The sequence below is a fragment of the Peromyscus eremicus genome, chromosome 9, assembly GCF_949786415.1.
Source record: "Peromyscus eremicus chromosome 9, PerEre_H2_v1, whole genome shotgun sequence".
Taxonomy (NCBI): domain Eukaryota; kingdom Metazoa; phylum Chordata; class Mammalia; order Rodentia; family Cricetidae; genus Peromyscus; species Peromyscus eremicus.
The window spans coordinates 90,451,477-90,474,097 of NC_081425.1; the positions used below are offsets into that span (position 1 = coordinate 90,451,477).

Sequence of the window (22,621 nt, forward strand, 5' to 3'; positions counted from 1 at the left end):
TCCTTAAGAATTTGACTGCCCTATTAGCAAAGATAGAGTTGGGTAGGAGAAATAGTAGCTAGTGTTCAACAGCACAGTAGGACGACTCTACTGATAATAATCATCTGATACCTCAGTCTCCCACATCTCTCAGACTCCCAGTAGTGGAGGCTGGCTTTGAACTCCCATCCTTCCGCTTCCTCCTCCCAAGTGCTGGGATTGCACTGGGGTGCTACCACACCCAGATTAACTATTTCAAAGATAGTTGATAGGATTTTCTATATTATCAATAAAAAGAAATGAGAAATATAGTAATTACCCACATCTGATCCACACATTGTTTACATGCACTGAAAGTTAACACTGTACTTCATAGACATGTACAATTACTCTGTGTCAACTCAAAATGTTTTTTTAAAGAATTTGCCTTGATTTCCATGACAAAGGAATCATGCGATATATGGTCTTCTGTGTCTTCTGACATGTATTCTTACATATGAATGTTACAGCGAAATAAAATCTACCTTGTGCGAGCATTTTGTGCAAGAGGCTCACTTGGCATATTTCTCCATCCAGCATTGCACATCTTCCAAATACTTAATTTACTTACACATCAGCATGAAAAGGACCCAGATTAGGGACAGGGAAAATTACCACTCTCCGCTAGCCCTAAAGAGGCCTTGCGCAGGCGCGGAAGGAAATCTCGCGAAACTGTCAGAACACTAACTAGAGGCGTGGCAGGGAGGCCAAACTATCGCGAGAGCTCTGGGTTGGGGAGCCCGAGCCTTTCGTGGCTAGGTGTCTGGGTCGGTCCAAGGTCCCCTCGGCTCACCGGAAGAAGCGCTGCCAGCTGGTAAGGACGAGTGTGCCCGGCGGGGCGGGCGCGCTTCCTTCGGCCGCCCTTCGGCCCTCCTCGCCCCGGCCTGTGGCCTGTCCTGCCCTCCTTTCTGCCGACACACGCGGGGTCCCGGGCCACCATCCTGCCCGTCTGCGTGCCGGGCCCAGTCGCCTTCCCTTCCCCGTGTCACGCCAGGCCTGGACTCCTCTCCCTCCCCCGCGACCCGGAGCTACCACCTCTCCCTTCTTCCCGAGCGCTGGGCCTGTCCTTTCTCCTCCCTCCTGTCGACATGCTCAGTCCCTGGGCCTCGATTGGCAGCCTGAAGCCTTGGAGAAGCTTCTCTCCATCCCTTTCCTACACTCCCGACTGTCCCTCCCTGGTTTTTCAGTGGTCACGGCCCTGTTTCTATGGCTCTTGTCTGGGTCTCCCGCCCTCTGTGAGCCTGTTTTCCATTATTGATCCAGAGCATATTTGCTCCTATTCCGAATGGTTTGGCAAGCTGGAATGTTGGAGGCTATGTCGTGAACACGGTATTTTTAACATCCTAGTTAATTCTCCCAAGAGTCCTCCAAAGTAGCGTTATTTCTCCCTTCTGATGAGGAGAGAGCTCGCAGGGTCATTGACGCGTTGCTCAGGCACTCATTTATACAATGCTGTATGCTCAAGATGTCGAGGATACAGCAGTGTAAGAAATGGACGGTCTCCTGGCCCTGATGTAACTCAGTCCTTGTAGAGAAAACAATACCGTCTTAAGTGCTACAGGCTGGAACTTGGGAGGATGGATCGAGAATGACAAGGCAGAGGGCTGGAGTTACCTGACCCTCAGCGCACACAGCTTTCTTACTAGTGCTGTTTGCAGGGTACTGCTCACCATCACGGCTTCCTTCAGTGAGGACTTGACTTTCTACCACCCGCCTGAGAATTTGCAATATTGTTGTAGGGCTCTTGAGTTATTTCCCTGATGTGTATGGGACACGTAAGTCAGTTGGTTCTCTGTTGGGATCCCACTGTGGCATTTCTGAACTTGAAAGTACACCAGAATCTTGGAAAGAAATTCTCCCAGGTGTGACAGCAGGAGGAGATTTATTTCATTTGTACTGCTCAGCAAGTTACTTGATTTGCTCTTTGGATTTTTTTGTTTGTTTAAGAAGAGGGTGTCAGATCTCCTTACACCTGGAGGTCTAAGCCATTGTAAGCCACCTGATGTGGGTCCTGAGACCTGAACTCTGGCCCCTTGGAAGAGCAGCAAGTACTTTTAAACACTGAGCTATCTCTCCAGCCCTGTTTGTGTGGCTTGTTTGAGACAGGCTGCAGGAATCCTCCTGGCTCTGCTGGGATTACATAGGTGCATGCCACCACACCCAGGTGATAAGCTGTTTGGGAGGTAGGTTTGCTAGCTTGCAGAATTGTTCAGATGAGTGAGATGTGTAGCCTCTGGCACTATTAACGGTCCTCACATTTACTTCTCTGTTTTACCTCTTCCAATAGGTCTTTGTCTTTGAGTCTCTAGGAAAATAACCTAGACATTTAAAGTTTTGTGATGAAGGTTTTATCATGACTTAAGTCTAAGTCTCTCAAGTTATTCCTTTGAGGGAATATTTTCAAAAGTGGAAAAGTGGAGCTACAGAAAGGGGAGGTTGTACCTAGTTTTAGAAGTACAAAGGACTTATTCCCTCTCTAGTTTGTTAAATCAGCGTAGACTGCTGGGAACCTCAGGGATCTATATATGGGTTTTATAAACTCTGGGTATTCTGGCATATGTCCCTTCTCCATTTGAGAGTCTCCCGGCTAGCATTTAAATAGTGCTTTGCCCACACAGTGTTAACTACTGGTAGGCTTTTAGAGACAGTCACTGTGCCTGCTAATTATCTTTTAACTGTGCCTCTTAAGTCAGAAATTTAGTGTTGTCAGTGAACAACCAGTGGCACAAAGTCTCCACTAGATGGCAGACTCACCATTGTATCCTCAGGGACAACACTACTTCCTGTCAGTTCAAGACCTCAAATACTTGAATGACTACATAAACCTTTAATGACCCCTTCAAAATACCTGGTGTGGCTGAGGGGTTTAGACTTAAGCTGGATCTTAGCCAGATGGCTAAGGAGCAGTCAGAGTAAGACTTTTGGACCTGGGAGCCTTTGATGTAGGTATGGTATTTAACTCTGTCAAGTCAATGACAGCGGCCAAGTTGAGCACTTTTATTCTGAGGAGAATCACCAGTAGTACTTTCTATGCTTGTCTGTCAGAGGAGCCGTTGTTTTCCTCTCCTCAGCTGGTCTTCTGTGATTCTTAAATCTAACACTTTGGGCATCGTTTGTAAGCTTACAGTCTATATACCACAGGTCCTGGCTTGTCATACATACTCGTGAATTCGATGAACTCACAGGCAATGAGCTAAATAATTGTTGTGTAGGTGCTCTGTTGACTTATCTTCTGTCCAGCACGGATGACTCATCGTGTGCTCATTCTTACTTATTCCTGGCTTTGCTTGGCCTGACTGTACAGCAGAATCAAGATGTTTTTCTGGGGGACTAGGATTCTACTTGGGGCTTTTGAGCTTATAGTTCCTTCATTGTCATTACGTTGATTGCCCTACAGAACTAGCAGTTTGGCACAGTGTTGGTGGGTAGCTGACAAAATAGGGTAATGGGGTTTCTTTGTTGGTAAGTAGCAGTCCTTTCATACGTGGACAATTACACCTTCCAGAATAATTCTTTAAATACATTTTGAGTTTTATCTTAGCTTTATTACTAGTCTCTCAGGCTTTAGAGAGGAAAAAATTCATCTCTTGTTTGCTTCTGTAGGGAAAACCCACATGATAGTTATCATATAAAACCAGAGATAAAATGTTTCCTTCTTTTTTTTTCAAGAATGGGTTTCTCTGTGGAACAGCTCTGGCTATCCTGGAATTTGCTTTGTAGACCAGGCTGGCCTGGAATTCACAGAGATCCATCTGGCCTAAAATGGTATTCTTACGTGGTACAGATAAGTACCTGTTTTCTTATCCTTGACTGTCTTGGGGCAAGAAGTTCAAGTTGAAGATAGGGTACAGTCCTAGGATTGAAAGCCTCCCTAGCTTTTGGGGATGTCACTTGGGTCTGTCGAGCCTGAGGATGGAAATGTTGAGTTGGCTGTAAATATAGTGCACATTTTACCTCACAGATCCATTGTTGTTTTGGGTCTTTGGAACTAAGATTTTTGGATCTGGCCTTTTTAAAACAATCTTTCTCAGCACTTCCCCTGGGATTATGGTTTCTGTGGTGACGCCCTCACCAGTTCTGTTCTGTGTGAAAACAAGGAATTAAGTTAATCTGGGTGTTGTTGCCAGAGTTCTGGGAACCCAGGCAAGAGGTAGAATACCATGTTCAAGGCCAGCTTGAACTGCATGAGGCTGCTAGAAACCAAGGGCTTAAAAGTGTGCCTTAAAAGTGTTGCTTAGCGGCGGTGGTGGTGCACGCCTTTAATCCCACCACTCAGGAGGTAGAGGCAGGTAGATCTCTGTGAGTTCGAGGCCAGCCTGGTCTACAGAGTGAGTTCTAGGAAAGGCGCAAAGCTACACAGAGAAACACTGTCTTGAAAAACCAAAAAAAAGTGTTGCTTAGCATTCATAAGACTGGGCATTAGACCCCCATTCCTGGGAAAAAAGAGAACAGTTCTGTTAGAAACATTATCCTCTTCTAAATTACTTTCCTAAATTAATACTACACTCCTTAATAGGACAGCATCAAGTTGATTATGTTTATAACATATTTTATTGTGGCTGCTCTGAACTTGATCATTAACATTATCCATCCATTAGTAAAATATGTATTAAACTACTGGCAAGTTAAAGACAAGAATTGGTACAATGCTGTGGACACCTTTCTCACTAGGCCAACTCTATCGAACATACAGCATGTTCTTAATGCTAAGGTGCAGAAAATACCAGGTGTGTGTGCAGTGCTGGAGTGTTCAAAGCTGACAGAACCCTCAGGCTAAGAGAGAAGGTCTAATAAGGGCATCAGGTATTTTTTTTCCCCTGAGACAGGGTTTCTCTGTGTAGCTTTGGAGCCTTTCCTGGAACTCACTCTGTAGCCCAGGCTGGCCTCGAACTCACAGAGATCCACCTGACTCTGCCTCCCGAGTGCTGGGATTAAAGTTATGTGCTACCACCACCCAGCAGGGCATCAGGTATTAAAGCAGCAGTTCTCAACCTGTGGGTCATGACCCCTTTAGGGGGTGTTGAATGACCCTTTTACAGGGGTCACCTCAGACCACCGGAAAAGACATATTTACATTATGATTCATAACAGTAGCAAAATTACAGTTATGAAGTAGCAATGAGAATAATTTTACGGTTGGGGGTCACCACAACATGAGGAAGTGTTAAAGGATCGCCTCTGTGTTAAAGGGTCCACACTGGAAACCTATGTAGATGTCAGTAGGCACAAGAAGGCGACATGACAGTTCTCTTGACTGGTAATATTGAAGAACAATGTATTTGTTTAGGAAAGGCTCTCTAGTGCTTGTGACTTGCACAGTAGACAGATAGAAGGGACTACCATTGCTGGCAGAAAGAACTGGAGAACCAAGCTGGACAGGATAGAGTGAATGGGTGGAAAGGGGATTTTTAGTTCACTAAAATGGAAATGTTAAGAGTCACAGTGGTCCACACACTGATTAGCTGTGCTCCTTGCCCCCTAGTATTTTGGACAGGGTCTTGGTATAGATAGGCTGGCTTTGAACTCATAATGTAGCCCAGGGTGGCAAGGATGATTCTCCTGCTGTAGCCTCCTGAGTGCTGGGATTACCTTCTTAACATCAGTTTTACTCTAATAAACTAAGAATCAGCCATTGACATGAAGAGAACCATACATTTTCCGTTCATCTAGTCTTTGTATCTTCACCAAATGTGTTATCCAAAGAGGATATTTGGAATTAGTTGTTTCTTTCTAATGAAAGTCTGAATTGGGATCTCAGAAACCGTGCTTGAGAATAAAGGAGGTAAACTGCTGCCTTGGTGTCTGGGATTTGGTGTCTAGGGATGTTGGAGTCTTCTCTCATGTTTACTCTTGATGTTCACGAAAGTCACTTTATATCCCCAGAAAAGAGAAAATATGTGGCTCATACCTGTAATCATATCCTAGTCTCTCCACTGCCTCCAGTGTCCTGAGTCAGCTCACCCTGCCCTTGCCTTGATCCTGACCACACCTCAGAAAAGAATGTCTGAACTAGTCTGAGTAAAATAAAGCAAATGAGTTTATTAAGTAGAGATAAGAGATGTACTCCCGTCTGTTAAGCAGTAGACATCTAAAACATGGATGTGACCTTCTCCAGAGTTTGGTGCTTAAGTGTCTACCATGGCTTTTTATGTCCATTGCTCAAAAGTTGTAATTAAACAAGGTTTAAAGATTAAGCAAAATTTAAAAGTTGAGTAAAGGTCAAACATTAAGTAAAAAAGGATGTAAGCTGGTTTAAAGAATTAGTGTTTGTAAATGAAACTATGATGGTTTTATGAGGTGTATTGTTTGGGGAAGGGATGAGAGGAGTTTATACAGTTCAACTCAAGGTCAGGACATTCTGGCCTCAAGTAAGCATAGGGTTTTTTGTTAATTTGTATTCTTTGAAATGGGTCAAAGGTGTCCTGGACAGACCTTGAATTCTGCTGTGGCTGAGACTTCCCTTTAACTCTGGATCCTATTTCCTCCTCATAAATGTTGAGATTACACATTTGAGCACCAAACCCTATGCAATTGATTGTTTTTTTTTTTTTTTAGCTGAGGATCGAACCCAGGGCCTTGCGCTTGCTGGGCAAGTGCTCTACCACTGAGCTAAATCCCCAACCATGGAATTGGTTGTTTTTGATATCCTTTTTCTGAAACGTCTTTAGGAAAACAAGCTCTATCGCTGTAGGCAATTTTGGTTTTATCAGTTATATTGAAGTTTTACTCTCAGACAGCAAGAAATGTAAAGTAGATCCCAGGGCGAGAAGTGTTTTCCCCTTTCTATATCCTGCCTCATTTTTTCCCCATTTGAATCCTGCCAGTCCCAGCACTCTGGAACCTCAGGCCGGTCTTAGTTACACAACAAGAGCTTCTGGTTTTTGTTTTATTTTCGAGACTAGGTTTCTGTGTAACTCTGACTGTCCTGGAACTCACTGTAGCTGTAGACCAGGCTGGCCTTGAACTCACAGAGCCTGCCTCTGCCTTTCCAGTGCAGGAATTAAAGGCCTGTGCCACCACTACCCGGCCAGCAAGAGCTTCTCTAAACTCTAAAACAACAAAACTACCCCCAAACTAACCAAATCAAAATAGCTCTAGGGCGAAGCCCAGCCAGCACGTGGACCGTTATCGCAATCCGCCTGCCGACCCAGCTTTTTCCTCTAGTTAGTGATTTGCAGCTGAGCCCGGGGCTGGGCTGAGCAGGTTGCAGAGGCTGCAGGAGGAGCCTAGCTCCTGTGGCCCCAGGCGGCGGGTGCAGTGGGCGGAGAGGCAGGTGGGGGGAGGGGAGGCGTTGACGTGTGCAGGGCGGGGCGCAGCCTGGCCGGGCACCTGACTAGCCGAGAGGGTAAAAGGCGGCCGCTCGCGTTCACGCAGTACTTTGCGTTCACGCAGTATCCGTCGCGAGGCCAGACCGCGAGGTGAGTGTGCAGCCTTATCCAGGAGAGCGCGCATGCGTGCGGGGAGCCCAGGGAGACCGGTTTCACAGCCGCTCCTAGAAAGGGCAACGGGAAGCCTAGAAAGCTGTTTGAGTCACTGTTGCTCTAGCTTAATTTTACCGTTAGTTTTTTCAGTTTTTGAACCAGAAAAACCTTACTTAGTTTTGCCATTAGGTGGCAGAATTTTGCAGCCGTTTTTCAGTTACTGCTTAAGAGTTTATGTGCTGGGAGTCTAGCAGCTACGTGTGAAAGAAAGCGCCGCTGAAGGTAAAGAATTTGAAGTGGATTCAGTTTAAGATCTGTATAATCTTTGAGATAATGTGTTGTGATTCAAAACCTTTTTTCACTGACAGAGGAGAAAGTGCAAGTCAAGAAATGGCTCAAGGTAAAATTGCAAAATAGCACTTACTATTTCTAAATTGATAGCTTTTCACTGCAAATTTTACAGTCTCATGTAGTTTTTCTCTTCCGAGATAACGCAGTAAACAGTATTTCATACTGTGGGTCCATTAGAACCTTCTCAGCTTATCGACTCAAAGTGGAGGGCTTTCTTGGAGGCAGACAGCAAGCTGACACTGAATGAGAACTGGAGGGTAGCGTTAAGAGATAATCTATTCTAGCCAGGCATGGTGGCCTCCGCCTTTAATCCCAGCACTCTGGAAGCAAAGGCAGGCTTAGTCTACTTAGTGAGTCTCGTGTATAATAAAAAAAGATAAACTATTTAACCCTTGATTCAGTCAAAGCCTGGAGTAGTTATGATTACGTACAGGTGCTGGGACTGAAGGGTCTTTTCTTCAGTCCTTCCTGCTGGCACTGGTACTTGGTAGGATTTTGATTATTCTGAGCCTGTCATGACAGTGCTATATGTATTTTTTAGTTGTCATTCAAGGCAGATGGTTCTGAAACACTGCTTATACTTTATTGAGGACTATAAAACTTGTTGAGAGTCTATGGAAACTAATAGTAAACCCTTAAAAACATTCATTTTAAACTCTAATTTTGGTGTTTATGGTAAACATAATTCATGGGTTGTGATAGTCTAAAGGTAGAGGAGCTAACAAAGGACTAGACCTTGAGAACCCTGAATCCAGATCTCACCCTGTGCTATGACCCTTTAAAGGGGTCATTTAGGGGCTGGAGAAATGGTTCCACAAATAAGAATAAGAGCACTTGGTTGGCTTGCAGAGGACCAGGTTGGTTCCCAGCACCTACATGGCTCAACCATGTGTAACTCCAGTTCCAGGGATTGGATGCCTTTTGGCCTCTAAGGTGTCAGGCACACTCATACACATAAAAATAAATCTTAAAGATAGGATACCAGGCTCCTCATTCTATACACACACACACACACACACACGTACACACACACACACACACACACGTACACATGTACACACATACACACGTGTGTATGTATATGTTTTTATACTATGTAGGCCTTTGGCTTCATGAAATGTGGGTACTGTACTAAAATAGCAAAGGTTTTATTTAACTGTATTATTGGTGTTGAGAGTTGAACTCAGGACCTCAAGCATGTTAAACACTACCACTGAGCAGTGCCCACAGTAATAAACCTTTCCATCTTTCAGTTTGTGGTTAATGTGCGTCATGAGAATTACAGCTTTTTGGAAATCTTATGGTCAAAGCATATGATATCAAGTTATCTTTAGTTTGTGATTGGTTGCTCAATACTGGTTCAAAGATATTTGGACTTAATAACTAGATATGGGTTGCATATAGATACTACCACCCTCACAAACCTGAGGGTCTTGTTTTGTTTGGGGGGGTGGGATGGTGGTGGTTGAGGATTGAGTGTGTTTCCTTCACATTTTCCGGTACTCTAAAACTTAGTGCAGGGATCCTAGAAACAAGGAAGTTAAAACAAAAACAAAACACACACACACACACATACAACTCTGAAAATTTAATGTAATTCAGTTCTTGTTTGAAAGTGCTAGGGCAGTAGTTTGCATTATTAAGGTGAAGCTAAAAGGACATTTTCAGTATTTTAAGTTGAATTTTGGGATTAGGGCCAGTTTGTCCCACTTAGTTAGGTAACAGTTAAGTAGAGGAGATGGCCTACACACACACACACACACACACACACACACACACACACACACACTCTGCACCTATGAATACACTATACACACATCCAAGTTAAAAATAAGAAGAAAACAGTTAAAATGTATAAACTTGATATATAACCTTCGTGTGTGTGTGTGTGTGTGTGTGTGTGTGTGTGTGTGTGTGTGTGTTTTAGACTGTTGAGATCTTGCTTTGTGTATACTGAAAGACTAAACGGGGAGCTGTTAAACAAGGACTACCTAAGTCTGCATCTATAGCGTAGTCTTCACTGAACTAGGATGTCACGTTGAAAAAGTGAAAATGGCGGCTGAGTGGTTAGTCAAAGGGTTCTCAGTCAGGGCCTCCTCACTGGAAAGCCATTGTCAGTTTCAGTACCGCTGTCTTCCTTCCTTCCTTCCTTCCTTCCTTCCTTCCTTCCTTCCTTCCTTTTTCTTTTTTTGGTTTTTCAAGACAAGAGTTTCTCTGTGTAGCCCTGACTATCCTAGAACTTGCTCTGTAGATCAGGCTGGCCTCGAACTCACAGAGATCCACCTGCCTCTCTGCCTCCCAAGTGCTGGGATTAAAGACGTGTGCTATCACTGCCCAGCTGTAATGGCCTTATTCTTTTTTTTTTTTTTTTTTTGGTTTTTCGAGACAGGGTTTCTCTGTGTAGCTTTGCGCCTCTCCTGGAACTCACTTGGTAGCCCAGGCTGGCCTCGAACTCACAGAGATCCGCCTGGCTCTGCCTCCCGAGTGCTGGGATTAAAGGCGTGCGCCACCACCGCCCGGCTAATGGCCTTATTCTTATAACCAGGAGTAGGCAGCCAGCAGCTGTGGCACATGCCTGTAATCCAAGTGTTGGGAGGCTGAGATCATGGAATTGTGAATTTTAGCAAGATGACTGTGTTTGAAAGACAGTACCCATCTTAAGATGCAAAAATTGTGGTAACTGTGTGGAAAAAAATCAATTTTATAATTTTTCATTGCTGACAAGAAAAAAATCAACTAGGGAGTTTTTGATTTGTTGAGACAGTCTCACATTGTAGCCCAGGATGTCTTGGAATTCTCTATGTAACCCAGACTGGCCTTGAACTCTCTGCAGCCTTGCCTTAGCCTCCTGAGTGCTGAGATCTCAGTCATGAGCCACTGTGTGTTTTGTCTGTGTCCACTCCTGGGCAGTTGAACCTGCTTGTGATTAGATTTTAAAGATTCCTGTTAAGCATCAAGTAGTATAGTCTGCTCTAGTTGTATTTGAGTGTTTCTGCCTTGTTCTAGAGTTGTGGGGTTTTCACACTGTAAAGCTATATTTTAATTAAAATGTTCATAGTGCCAAGCATTGCAGCATTCCACACAAGTGAGGGCCTGAGAAGTATGGCACAGGTGAAGACTATTGGGAAAATAGCTACAAAGGTCATGCATGGCTAACAGATGCAGTAACGTGGTGACACTCAACACTCCAACATTGTGTTGATGGGGTTTTTTCAAAGAACCTACAGACTGTGCTCAATACACTTAAAGCCTGATTATATTAGATGGAAACACAAATTAATACAGCTGCTGTTTCCAGGGTTAGAAAAAATTCCACAGGGGCTTCTCACAAATGCATTGAGGAAGCCCTTTCTGTAGGTCATTGTGGGTAAACAGACTGAGGTAACAGAATTAGCAAGTGGGAAGTTAGGAAATTTACTGGACTTTGAGTTTTCGGTAGGAACTCAGAAGTTCCTTGAGCTGAGTCCTTTGCTGAAGTGGGGTAAGAAAGCCTGCTGGGCTTCATCTTCTTACAGATTTCTTCTTTCTTTTTTAAAAAGTTATTTTATGCATATGGGTGTTTTGTCTGCATTTATGTCTCTGTATCACTTACATGGATAGTATCTGAGGACCCCTGAGACTGTAGTTACAAACAGTTGTGAGCCACCATGTGGATGCTGGAAATTGAACCCTAGTCCTCTGGAAGAGCAGCCAGTGCGTTTAACTGTGGGGCCACCTTTCCAGTCCCCCAGTTTATTTCTGAGGGTGGGAACTCAGTATTGGCCCTAACCAGCTTTCAGCCTGATGTGAAACCTAGTCTTGGGGGTGCTGTCAAGGCTAGTCCAGAATGTCCTTTGCCTCTAATGGGCGGGCGGGTGGGCAGCCAGCCATTGTGATTGCACTGACAGGCTGCTGCCACCTAGCCCAAAGCAGGCTCTTTGAGTCATTGCCTTCAGGACTGTTGGGTGTCTGTGAAGCCATTCCCCTCCTTGGGGCTATGCTGAAGAAGTCTGATTCTACAAGTATTGGAGTAGTAATCGTGCCCTCCCAGAGAGTTGCTTATCTAGGCCAAACGGCTTTCCTGTTTGGAGATAGTTTTGTTTTGTTTTCCCCTCCATGGTTTTGAGTCCTCCTTCCCTTTTCTAAATGTCTCCATAGCATGTTAGTTACTCAGAAATAATTTTAGCCTAATAGTCATGGGACAGAGTAGCCTTGTGACAAATACATCCATATAACATCTAAATTGAAATTTCTGTATACCCAGTAGAGTACCAACTCAATTGCTCAACAAGGGCTCCATTTTTTTTTTTTTAATTCTCTTCTAGTCCAGTCGAAGAGAGGGAAGAGGGATTGTATGAGCAAAGGGGGGTCAAGATCATGATGGGGAAATCTGCAGTTGCAGGGATAAAACCCAGGGAATCACACATGGTAGGAGAGTTATTTCTACACTGAGCCACATCTGTAGTCCAGAATCCTATTAATGATTGGTGTTTTTGTTTTTGTTTTGTTGTCTTTTGAGACAGGGTCTCAAAACCAGTGCTATGTAGCCCTGCTTGTCATGAGTCCCTCCCCAACCCAGTGCTGGGATTACAGTCCCTTAATACCAAAAGTGGTTTAATGTTCTTTGAATACTTTCACCAGCATGTGTCCTGTTAATTCAGGACCATTGGTGTATTTCCTCAAATATATATGTTCACATGTAAAGTGTCCCCCAAAATAATCATAGAATTTTCTTTCTTTTCTTCTTCCCCCTCCCCCTCTTTCTTTCTTTCTTTCTTTCTTTCTTTCTTTCTTTCTTTCTTTCTTTCTTTCTTTCTTTCTTTCTTTTTGGGGGGGGCAGTTCGAGACAGGGTTTCTCTGTAGCTTTGGAGCCTGTCCTGGACTAGCTTTGTAGACCAGGCTGGCCTCGAACTCACAGAGATCCACCTGCCTCTGCCTCCCGAGTGCTGGGATTACAGGCATGTGCCACCACTGCCCGGCCCCCCTTTCTTGAGACAGGGTTTCTCTTTGTATCCCTGACTCTCCTGGAACTCTCTAGACCAGACTGGCCTCAAACTCACAGAGACCCTCCTGCCTCTGCCTCTCAAGTGTTAGGATTAAAGGCATTTGCTAGAATTTTCTAGCAGAAACAAGTTAGGTAGGGAAGGGAGGCAATATGTACGTATTGAATATGTATCTTGGAAATCACCAAAGGTGTTAGTAATGAGAGCTGGTTGGAGTAACCATATGAGACATGATCAAAAGGTGGTTTCAGGTTGTAATTATGGTGCTATTTGGATTTCTTTCTTTCTTTTAAAGGAACGGTGAGCAGAATGAATACTTCCCTGGAACAGAGTGGCTGCTACAGTAATAGAGAAACACTTTTGAGGTGCAGTGATGCACGGAGGGAGCTGGAGCTTGCTATTGGTGGAGTACTCCGGGCTGAACAGCAAATTAAAGATAACTTACGAGAGGTGTGCTGTGTGCTTTCCTCTTCCTTGGTCTGTCTGGCTGTAGCACAAGGCTGGGTAGAGCACTTAACTTCTCCATGCCATCCAGAAAGTTTGATCCCATATCCTGCATATTTTTAACCCTAATTAATCCTCTGCCTGGCATGTTGGAGCTTTTGGTCCCACAGGGAAATAAGTCAGATGCTGGAAGAATCTGAGAATCTACTTGGAGATTTGCCATTTAGTGTGTGTTTTGATTGCTCCTTTGTGTAGCTCTTGTACCCAGTTATGCAGAGTAACAAGAGAGTGAGCAGGAATCTGCCTAGCTGCTTTTTTTTTTTTTTTTTTTTTTTGAGACTGGGTCTCTACATAGCTTTGACTGTCCTGGAACTCACAGAGAACTGCTTGCCTCTTGAGTGCTGGGATTAAATGTATGTGCTACAATGCCTGGCATAGCTGTACCTTTTTGATATATAAAAAATGGCACTTCATTATGTCTCCATTTAATTTAACTTGTTGGTAGCATGATATAAGTGGTATAGTCTTTAAATGCAAGTCAGAATGAAATTTGTTAGTTCCAATAGCATTCTGCTGGTCAGTGCTTCAAGTAGTATATGACTTAGAAACAACTTTTTCCAAAGGGGAACTTTTATGATATACCGATATACTTATGTGAATGCTCATGAATGATTTATAGCTGTTTTGAATTTTTCCCTCAAAATGTTTGTATATAGACAAAATGTGAACCATTGTATACACTCTTAGGAACATTAGTTTATAATTTAGCTAAACTATCCACCCTAATGGTCTCTTTGCTTTTGATAAGATGGCCCATGCCTGTACTAAACTGGCTTACTATAATTGGACTGCTTATTCCATGTAGGTGGGAAAAAGGACAGACCAGCCAGAGAGTCTTTTGGTGGAGGGGGTTGTTTGAGACAGGGTTTCTCTGTGTACCCTTGGCTGAACTGGAACTTGCTCTGTAGACCAGGCTGGCTTGGAACTTACCGAGATCCACATGCCTCTGCTTCCTGAGTGCTGGGATTAAAGGCATGTAAAGTTTAGCGTTGTCTGGAAAGCTGAGGAGGATTAGTATCCCTGGCATATCTTTTTCTTTTGATTGCTGATATGTAAAATGAAGCCTGATCATCTATGGGGGGAGGAGTGAAGGTATTTTGGAAGTTAGGGGTGTGTGTGTGTGTGTATATAAAAATCTAAGGTTTAGCCTTGGATTCTTTAACTAGGAGATTCATAGGACTTCATGGGATTACTGAAATTGTAGGCAAATTTTTGAGTATATGGTGAAAAGTTTAAGAGCATTAGTATTTTATGGGAATTGTCATTCCTTGGCTTATAACACTAGTTTATGCTACCATGCATTTCCTAGGTAAAAGCTCAGATTCACAGTTGCATAAGTCGCCATCTAGAGTGCCTTCGAAGTCGTGAGGTGTGGCTCAATGAACAGGTAGATCTCATCTACCAGCTTAAAGAGGAGACACTGCAGCAGCAGGCTCAGCAGCTTTACTGGGTAAGGGGACTACATGGCTGCACTTGGTTGAGTATGCTTTCTAGATTCCAGAGAACGTTTTATCTGCTGTGTATTATTAATATGTCAAGACAGGAGTTTAATCTAAAATGTTATTTATTAATCTGGATACCTTTAATATTGTGAAGAGATGGTTTCATGTTTCTTATAGCTAATGGGCCAATTCAGTTGTCTTATTCATCAACTGGAGTACACCCAGAACAAAGATCTCGCCAATCAAGTCTCTCTGTGCCTGGAGAGGTAAAGAACCTTTTACTTGTTTTGACTTTGGTCTGCTCTCATGGGCATAAAAAGCAAGTCAGATTTGTAACTCATTGCATGTGTTGGATTTAACTTGACTTTCTATTCTTATATAAAACCATCCTGCTTTTTTTTGTATTTAATGTTATACTTGCTAATATTGGTACTCCTCGGAAAATATCTAAATTTTATCACTTTCATAGACTGGGCAGTTTGGCCCTTAAACCTGAAGATTCGACTGTCCTACTCTTTGAAGCAGACACATCTGCTCTGCGCCAGACCATCACCACATTTGGATCCCTTAAGACAATTGTAAGTAATGTTAATTTCAGCTATTTCATAGGGTACTTGTCAAGTCGATAGCCTCCTGGATGGTGGCTTGCTAGAGGCAGTGACCTTTAGAAATGATTAAGTCAGAACTATAGGTTGGCAGTTCGGAGATTGTTACTGATTCACTGAGAATACTTAGGGCTCTTCTTCTGTCTTTAGAAGTATTCTGACACATTTAAAAAATAAGTGTTATGATTTGAATGGTGTAGTATCATTTGGGTCTTGTTTAAATCACACCACTGCCAAGTATAGGGAAGATTTCTTATGACATAGATAGCCTAAACTGATCATTGGACTTACAGTGAAAATAAAATGCTTTGCTCAGTGATTTTGAAATGTAGGGATTATACTATCACTTTTTTTTTTTTTGGTAGAAAAGCATAAATAACATGATTCTCTTCTTCTTGATAGCAAATTCCTGAGCACCTGATGGCACATGCTAGCTCCTCAAATATTGGGCCTTTCCTAGAGAAAAGAGGATATATCCAGGTGCCAGAGCAGGTAAACTGCAGTTCTGTTTTTGGTAATTAAGTCATTACTTTATGAATTCTTTTGTGTCTTGATAACTATTTTTTTTTATTTGCTACTATTTATTTGTAAAAAGCATCCACTTGATTGCCTCTCTAGAAGCACCAAATGTCAAATACAAATTTAGTTGTTTTATAGATTTAATGAGAAAAATAATCAGTTAAATGGAAATTATTAACATTGTTACTGATAATGGTTCTTCCTTGGGAGTCTCTGATTCAGATGTGTTTGTAAAACAAGTGAATAAAAGATTGAAGACATCTGAATTAGAAGAACTCTAGCAATTGACTGTGTTGTTTTGAGACGGGCTCTAAATATTGTAGTATAGTCTGACTTAGAATAGTTATGTAGCCCAAGCTGGCTTTAACTTGGAGCACTCTTGCCTTGGCCTCCCAGAGTGCTGAGATTGTAGGTGTGACCACCGTCCCTGATCTTGTTTTACAATTGTGAAAAATGGGACTGGTAAGACGACAGCTTAGGGGATAAAGGTTTACCGTGCATTTTACCTGAGTTCAATCTGTAGAACCTGCATAAAGTTGGAAGGAGAGGCCCAACTCTACAAAGTTGTCCTTTAACCTCCATACACATGCCATAGCATGGGTGCCCTCTCACACACAATAAATTTTAAAAATATTTGTGTATGTGTATGTATGGGGGATGCACTGGCCATGGTGCCTGTGTGGGGGTCAGAGGACCATGTGGATCCAGAGGATTAAACTTGGTCAATCATGCTTGGTGGCAGGTGCTCTTACCCACTGATCCATCTCACTAGCCCAATAAGGGAAAAAAAAAAAATTGAAGTTCAGGGAAGGCATGACTTCTTTACAGTTAGTAGTAACCCAATGTTAGAGTGCTTGGGTCTCCTCTTTCTGGTAAATTTTCTCTTTCATTTGATACTGCCTTGTTAAACAGCAAAGTTTTTCCATTTCTTTTTTTATGGCTTGTAGAAATCAGCATCCAGCAGCACAGCTGTTTCTCTCAATGAATGGCTTCTTGTAAGCAAACCTGCCATTGGTCATCCGGCTCCTTATGTACCCAGTACCAACCCACAGGACTGGCTTACCCCAAAACAGACCTTGGAGAATAGTCAGGTGTGTGGCTGCCTTTATTGTTTCTGAGGTAGATTGGGTTAACAGTAAGTAGTTTATGTCTATGTAGAAGGGCATGTTTTTAATCTTTAATTACAAAAGTGAAATCACTTCATTATAAGTAGGAAGTTTAGGGAAAAAAATCTTTCAAAATACATGTCCATAATCCCTAGTGAAGTGACATTAAGACATTTTTATAAATTAATTTTATTTTATGTGCATTGGTGTTTTGCATGTATGTCTGGGTGAGGGTATTGGGTGCCCTGGAACTGGAATCACAGACAGCTGTGAGCTGCCCTGTGGGTGTTGGGAATTGAACCTGGGTCCTCTGGAAGGGCAGCTAGTACTCTAATTGCTGAGCCATCTCTCCAGCCTGACATTAAGACATTTTTGTTTATAACATTTCCTGTACATACATATAAATAAAAATCATTCTGTAAATTATGTTTTGATAAATATATAATGCTTTTGATCACATACAGTTCATCAGCTGGCTAGAACTTAAGATTCTGCCCCCTATACTTTAGGAGCTAATTAGTTCCTTAGGAGTAAATCCCTATAAATTGGATTCCTAAGTTACTGTTCTGCCTATGTACCCTTTTGACTTTTGCTACATTGTGCCAATAGAGCTTTCTAGGAAGTTAATGGTTGATATTCATATGAGTAGAATATTCGCCACTGTCTTAGTTACTTTTTCCATATGCTGTGAAGAGACACCAGGTCCAAGGCAACTTTTTGTTGTTGTTGTTGTTTTTCGAGACAGGGTTTCTCTGTTTGTAGTCCTGGCTGTCCCAGAACTTGCTTTGTAGACCAGGCTGGCCTCAAACTCAGAGACACCTGCCTCTGCCTCCCGAGTGCTAGGATTAAAGGCGTGCGTGTGCTACCACTGCCCGGCCGAAGGCAACTTTTTAAAGAAAACATTTAATTGAGTGCTTGCTTACAATTTCAGAGGGTGAGTCTATTACCCATCATGGCAAGGAGCATGGCGGCAGGCAGGCAGGCACAGTGCTGGAGCAGTAGCTGAGAGCTTACATCTTATCTATAAGTTGGAGGTAGAGAGACAGACAGACAGACAGACACTGGGCCTGGCATGGGCTTTTGAAACCTAAAGCCCACACCCAGTGAATACATCTCACCTCATCGAACAACCCCACACCTCCTACTTCTTCCTAAACACCCCATTACCTGGAAAACCAAACATTCAAATATATGAGCCTCTGGGGTCATTCTCATTCAGACTTACACAACCACCCAAACCTGTTTATGTCTTTGATTTTCACAGGCTATCAATTTTGCTTTTGAAGCAGTTGAATGTTTTTATGCTTGTTAGACATAAATGTATTTTTTAATATTTTTTTCTGGGAAATTAAACATTTATTCTGGTTACTTCTTGTATAGACTTCTGCCAGAGCCTGCAGTTTCTTCAGCAATGCCTGGGGCAATCTAAAGGGCTTAGAAAACTGGCTCCTCAACAGTCATCAAGACATTCCTGGAAAACCAAGTTCCTCAAAGTGTAACAGCCGTGGTAGCACCAGCTCTTTCTCTACTGAAGTTGAAAAGGTTGAAGATGGAGAGCCCCTCGATCAAGATGACCTGGACCTGTCTGATTGGTTGGTGACTCCCCAAGAACCCTGTGAACTGGAGAAGCCTGAGAATGGTAGCTGTGAAACCAGTGAGAAGTTTAAACTCTTATTCCAGGTGTTCACAGAGCCCTACAGTGTGAATGATTGGCTTGTCAAGCCTGACTCCTGTACCAACTGTCAGGGTAACCAGCCCAGAGGTGTGGAGATTGAGAACCTGGGCAATCTGAAATGCCTGAATGACCACTTGGAGGCCAAAAAACCACTGTCAGTCCCCAGCGTAATCACCGAGGCTTGGCTTGTCCAGAACCATCAGGACCCATGTAAAGTAGAGGAAGTATGCAAAGCCAACGAGCCCTGCACAAGCTTTGCAGAGTGTGTGTGTGATAACAACTGTGAGAAGGAAGCCGTGTATAAATGGCTTCTGAAGAAAGAAGGAAAGGATAAGAATGGAATGCCTGTGGAACCCAAATCTGAGCCTGAGAAACACAAAGAGTCCCTGAATCTGTGGCTCTGTCCTTCCAGAAATGAGCTAACAGAACAAGCTAAGGCACCCAAGGCAGTGGCTCCTGCTAGAATTGCTGATTCCTTCCAAGTCATAAGGAACAGTTCCCTGTCAGAGTGGCTTATTGGGCCCACATGCAAAGGAGGGGGCCCTAAGGAAGTGCCTAGTACTGAGGAGAGAGCTGGCAAAGAAATGCTTAAAGTCCCTATGGCCACTTCCTGGTGTCCTTTTAATACTGCTGACTGGGTCTTGCCTGGAAAGAAAGTGGGAAACCTCAGCCAGTTCTCCTCTGGAGAGGATAAGTGGCTACTTCGAAAGAAGGCCCAGGTAAGCAGACATTAAAACTTGCCTCATTTGAATCTGCTTTAATTCATGCTAAATTTGGCCAAGGTAGTAATTTTCCCAAGTCTAAACAGGGTGGATGATTTATAATCCACTGTATTTGTGAATTTCTCAGGTCCTTGGCCTCCGTGCTGCAGTAAAGAAGAAAGCCCAGCCTGTTTTGTAGCCACAGTTGTTACCTTTGTTCTTGGAAAAGACAATGCTTTACATTGTTCTTTTCCATTTGATTGGGAGTTTAGTCTCATGCCTCCCAGTAGTCATCTTTTTTATCTTCTTGCAGGAAGTGTTTCTTAATTCACCCCTCCAAGAAGAACGGAACTTTCGCCCAGATTGTTACGGCCTCCCGGCAGTTTGTGATCTCTTTGCCTGTATGCAGCTTAAGGTTGATAAAGACAAATGGCTGTATAGAACTCCTCTACAGGTGGGTACCTGCACCAGCATGGTTATCATAGCTGCTCAAAAATGTTTTCTCTTTCTTACCAACTTACGCTTTCCCTCACCGACCACATTCCTGTTCATTTGTACATAAACAGAAGTACCTTGAAAATTTAAGGTATTGTAGGCTAGCAAAATAAAAGTACCTGACAACCTGAGTTCAATCCCTGGAACCTATGTAAAGCTAGAACCGACTCCATAGAATTGTCCTTTGACTCTCTTACCCATACCATAGCACAAGCCCCCATGTGCATCACACACACACACAGATTAAAACCATTAATGTTACGCACTTGAACTTTAAGGGACTTTTTCAGTCTGTTAACTGCCTCTAATTTTCTTATTCCCGCATGGATTGTGGTTTCTTAAGACCTGAGTCCATTTCAGAGTGGAAAGAATTTTGCTCTCTGCAGTGAACTAAGATTCCTGTGGGTTTTTTTTTTTTTCTTTACAGATGTGAAGCAATGGACTACTAGAATTGAGCAGCTTTCCTGCAGATTACCACACATCCTTGAGCTGAGTGACTGTGACTTGCCAAACCATTGTTTATTCCAGGCCTGACTAGTAATTACTTTCCTGCTTAGTTTTGAACTAGTAAACAGAAATCATCAAATTATGAGCTGTGTGTGAAAGAATGCCAAGTGATTCAGTTCCTTCTTAGAGAAGCACTAACTTAACTCCCATACTAGAAACAGCATCTTGGTATACTGGCCTTTAGCAGCTTCCACAGCAAACACTAGTTTTAAAAGTAAAATATTTCTATATCAAGTGTGTTAGTGTGTTCTAAAACCAGTAAACTTTCCTGACTTTTGTCTTTTAGCTGTTTCTCTTGCTATGGGCTTCTAGTGATTTGCAATTTTTTTGTTCAGTTGACATATAGAATATTTCACACAAATAATTAACCTTACCAATACAGTATATTTTGCCCTACTAAATGTCTTAGTTATATTGAAATTTTTGATATTAATCATCAGATATTTAGCATACATGTCATTCCTAACATTTTTCATTTGAAAGAAATTAAGTATCGAATTAGCTCTTTGAAAAGGACTCTATTGCTTCAAGACTACTTTTAGGGCAGTCAGAGCCCCTGAAATCCTACAAACCTTGTCTTAAAGAGCCCCAGGCCATCAAAAACAGAAAAGCAAGATGTGTTAGGGACGTAGTACCTGACCACTCTTCACCCTAAGGATTTATTGGTGCATCCTGTGTAAATGGAAGCTGAGCTTGACACCTGGTGCTCTTAACTAGGGATAAAGTCAATGTCCTGTCACTTCAAGCACAGCATCCTGAACCTCCAAAAGTATGGTGCAGTGACATCTTGATTAACAGGCTGTGCCCAACACTTGTGCCTTGGAGTGTTTATTGAAACTTCATAGAACTGACATCCTTGAGTTATGGCTACATTTTAGAGAGTTTCTCTGTAGGAGAGTAACAGGATTTCTGTTTCACAATTCTCCAAGATAACTTAGCTGCTTTCTCTGCTTTGAACTATTAAGCCCCTGAACTGCCTATGCTATTGGAAGAACTTGTGGGAAAATTGTATGGTCCCATAGTGACATTATCATACAGCTTTACTAAAGTTCTGAATAACAGCTGAAAAGAGCCTCATATTTTCTTATGTCCCCCCAGATGCCACTGAGTATTATAAAGTTGGTGGGTAAAAACAATTTAAGGAGCCTTCCCAACATCTTAGGTTGCAGGCAACTTTGTAGTTTCTCTTTTGAGGTCTAACACACTGTATTTTACATTATTAAAATGTAATTTAAGTTAATCACTATGCTAATGATAAAACATTCTTTTGCATTGGTTTTATATCTCCATTAAAAGCATAATGGCCACATCACAGTTGTTTGTGTTGTCTGTAAAGCTCCAAATGTTAATGTTTGGTTAAGGACGCAATAAATAATTTTTAGCCTTTCCCTAAAAAACTCCACATATATTTTTCTTCTGTTGTGTGCAATGATTCCCTTCTACTAGATATATTCAAAAAGGTCCTAGTGTATTTTTGTCAACGATATAGCCAGGGGTTGCCTAGTATTTATCTTGTTATGTACCCTGTGGTGTAATTATGTGATTATCATTTTTTTCCCTTTAGTCTTCCTGGGCTTCTTAGAAAACTTCCAGCCCTTAAAATATTCCCAAAGAGGGCAGGCGGTGATGGCGCATGCCTTTAATCCCAGCACTCAGGAGGCAGAGCCAGACCAATCTCTGTGAGTTCGAGGCCAGCCTAGTCTACAGAGCGGGATCCAGGACAGGCACCAAAACAGCACAGAGAAACCCTGTCTCGAAAAAGAAAACAAAAAAAACTCCCAAAGAGTTACCATACAGAATGAAGGTCAACTGTTGGGACAGAGTGTTCTAGCATACTACTCTAATGATTAACTTAAAATATCTTGAGGTTGTTTAATGTCAGCTGTGTTGTAGGAAAATCTAACTTTAGCTGTTTATGCTATCAGTAGCCCTTCACTGCACCATAAAACACAAAGGCAGGAAAAAGGGCTGTCACTTTATACTTAGGCAGTTATCTGTGCATGTGTGTGCCCTTGCCGGGGGTTGACAATGGTGTCTGTCTCAGGTATTTGTCACCTTATATACTAGAAGCTAAGTCTCTCATTTGAACCTAGTCAGCTTGCTCCAAGGACTGTCTCTGCCTCCTGAGCACTAGGATTATAGGTGGGCTGCCACACCCACTGGGCATGTTGGGTGCTGAGCATCTAAACTCAGGTCTTCACCCTTGCGCAGCAAGTGATTTACCTGATAAGCCATCTCCCTCCCCACCCAGATGTTATTCAATGGAGATACTATTTTTTATGCTGGGATTATGAC

General features: G+C 42.6%; 1 protein-coding gene across 3 annotated transcripts; it reads left to right on the forward strand.

Annotated features, from left to right (window-relative positions):
- The first annotated feature begins 718 nt into the window (after window positions 1-718).
- Window positions 719-21,635, forward strand: Ncoa4 (nuclear receptor coactivator 4). Of its 3 annotated transcripts, none has more exons than XM_059274115.1 (10): window positions 719-832; window positions 13,068-13,222; window positions 14,586-14,726; window positions 14,896-14,984; window positions 15,188-15,296; window positions 15,726-15,815; window positions 16,790-16,933; window positions 18,329-19,342; window positions 19,638-19,778; window positions 20,247-21,635. In XM_059274115.1, the coding sequence occupies exons 2-10, from the start codon at window positions 13,082-13,084 to the stop codon at window positions 20,250-20,252; spliced, it is 1,875 nt and encodes a 624-aa protein (XP_059130098.1). In that variant the 5' UTR covers window positions 719-832; window positions 13,068-13,081; the 3' UTR covers window positions 20,253-21,635. The 3 variants fall into 3 exon arrangements, with proteins under 3 accessions (XP_059130098.1, XP_059130099.1, XP_059130097.1); XM_059274116.1 differs by lacking the exon at window positions 719-832 and adding an exon at window positions 7,322-7,436; XM_059274114.1 differs by lacking the exon at window positions 719-832 and adding an exon at window positions 7,454-7,839.
- The last annotated feature ends 986 nt before the right edge of the window (window positions 21,636-22,621 follow it).

What these genes read in the sequence shown, in the direction of transcription:
- Ncoa4 (XM_059274114.1), top strand. Translation starts at nt 7,773, where the DNA reads ATGTGTTGTGATTCAAAACCTTTTTTCACTGACAGAGGAGAAAGTGCA. An exon ending in TTGGATCCCTTAAGACAATT is followed by an intron (nt 15,297 to 15,725) that starts GTAAGTAATGTT and finishes TCTTCTTGATAG; the next exon opens with CAAATTCCTGAGCACCTGAT. An exon ending in ATATCCAGGTGCCAGAGCAG is followed by an intron (nt 15,816 to 16,789) that starts GTAAACTGCAGT and finishes TATGGCTTGTAG; the next exon opens with AAATCAGCATCCAGCAGCAC.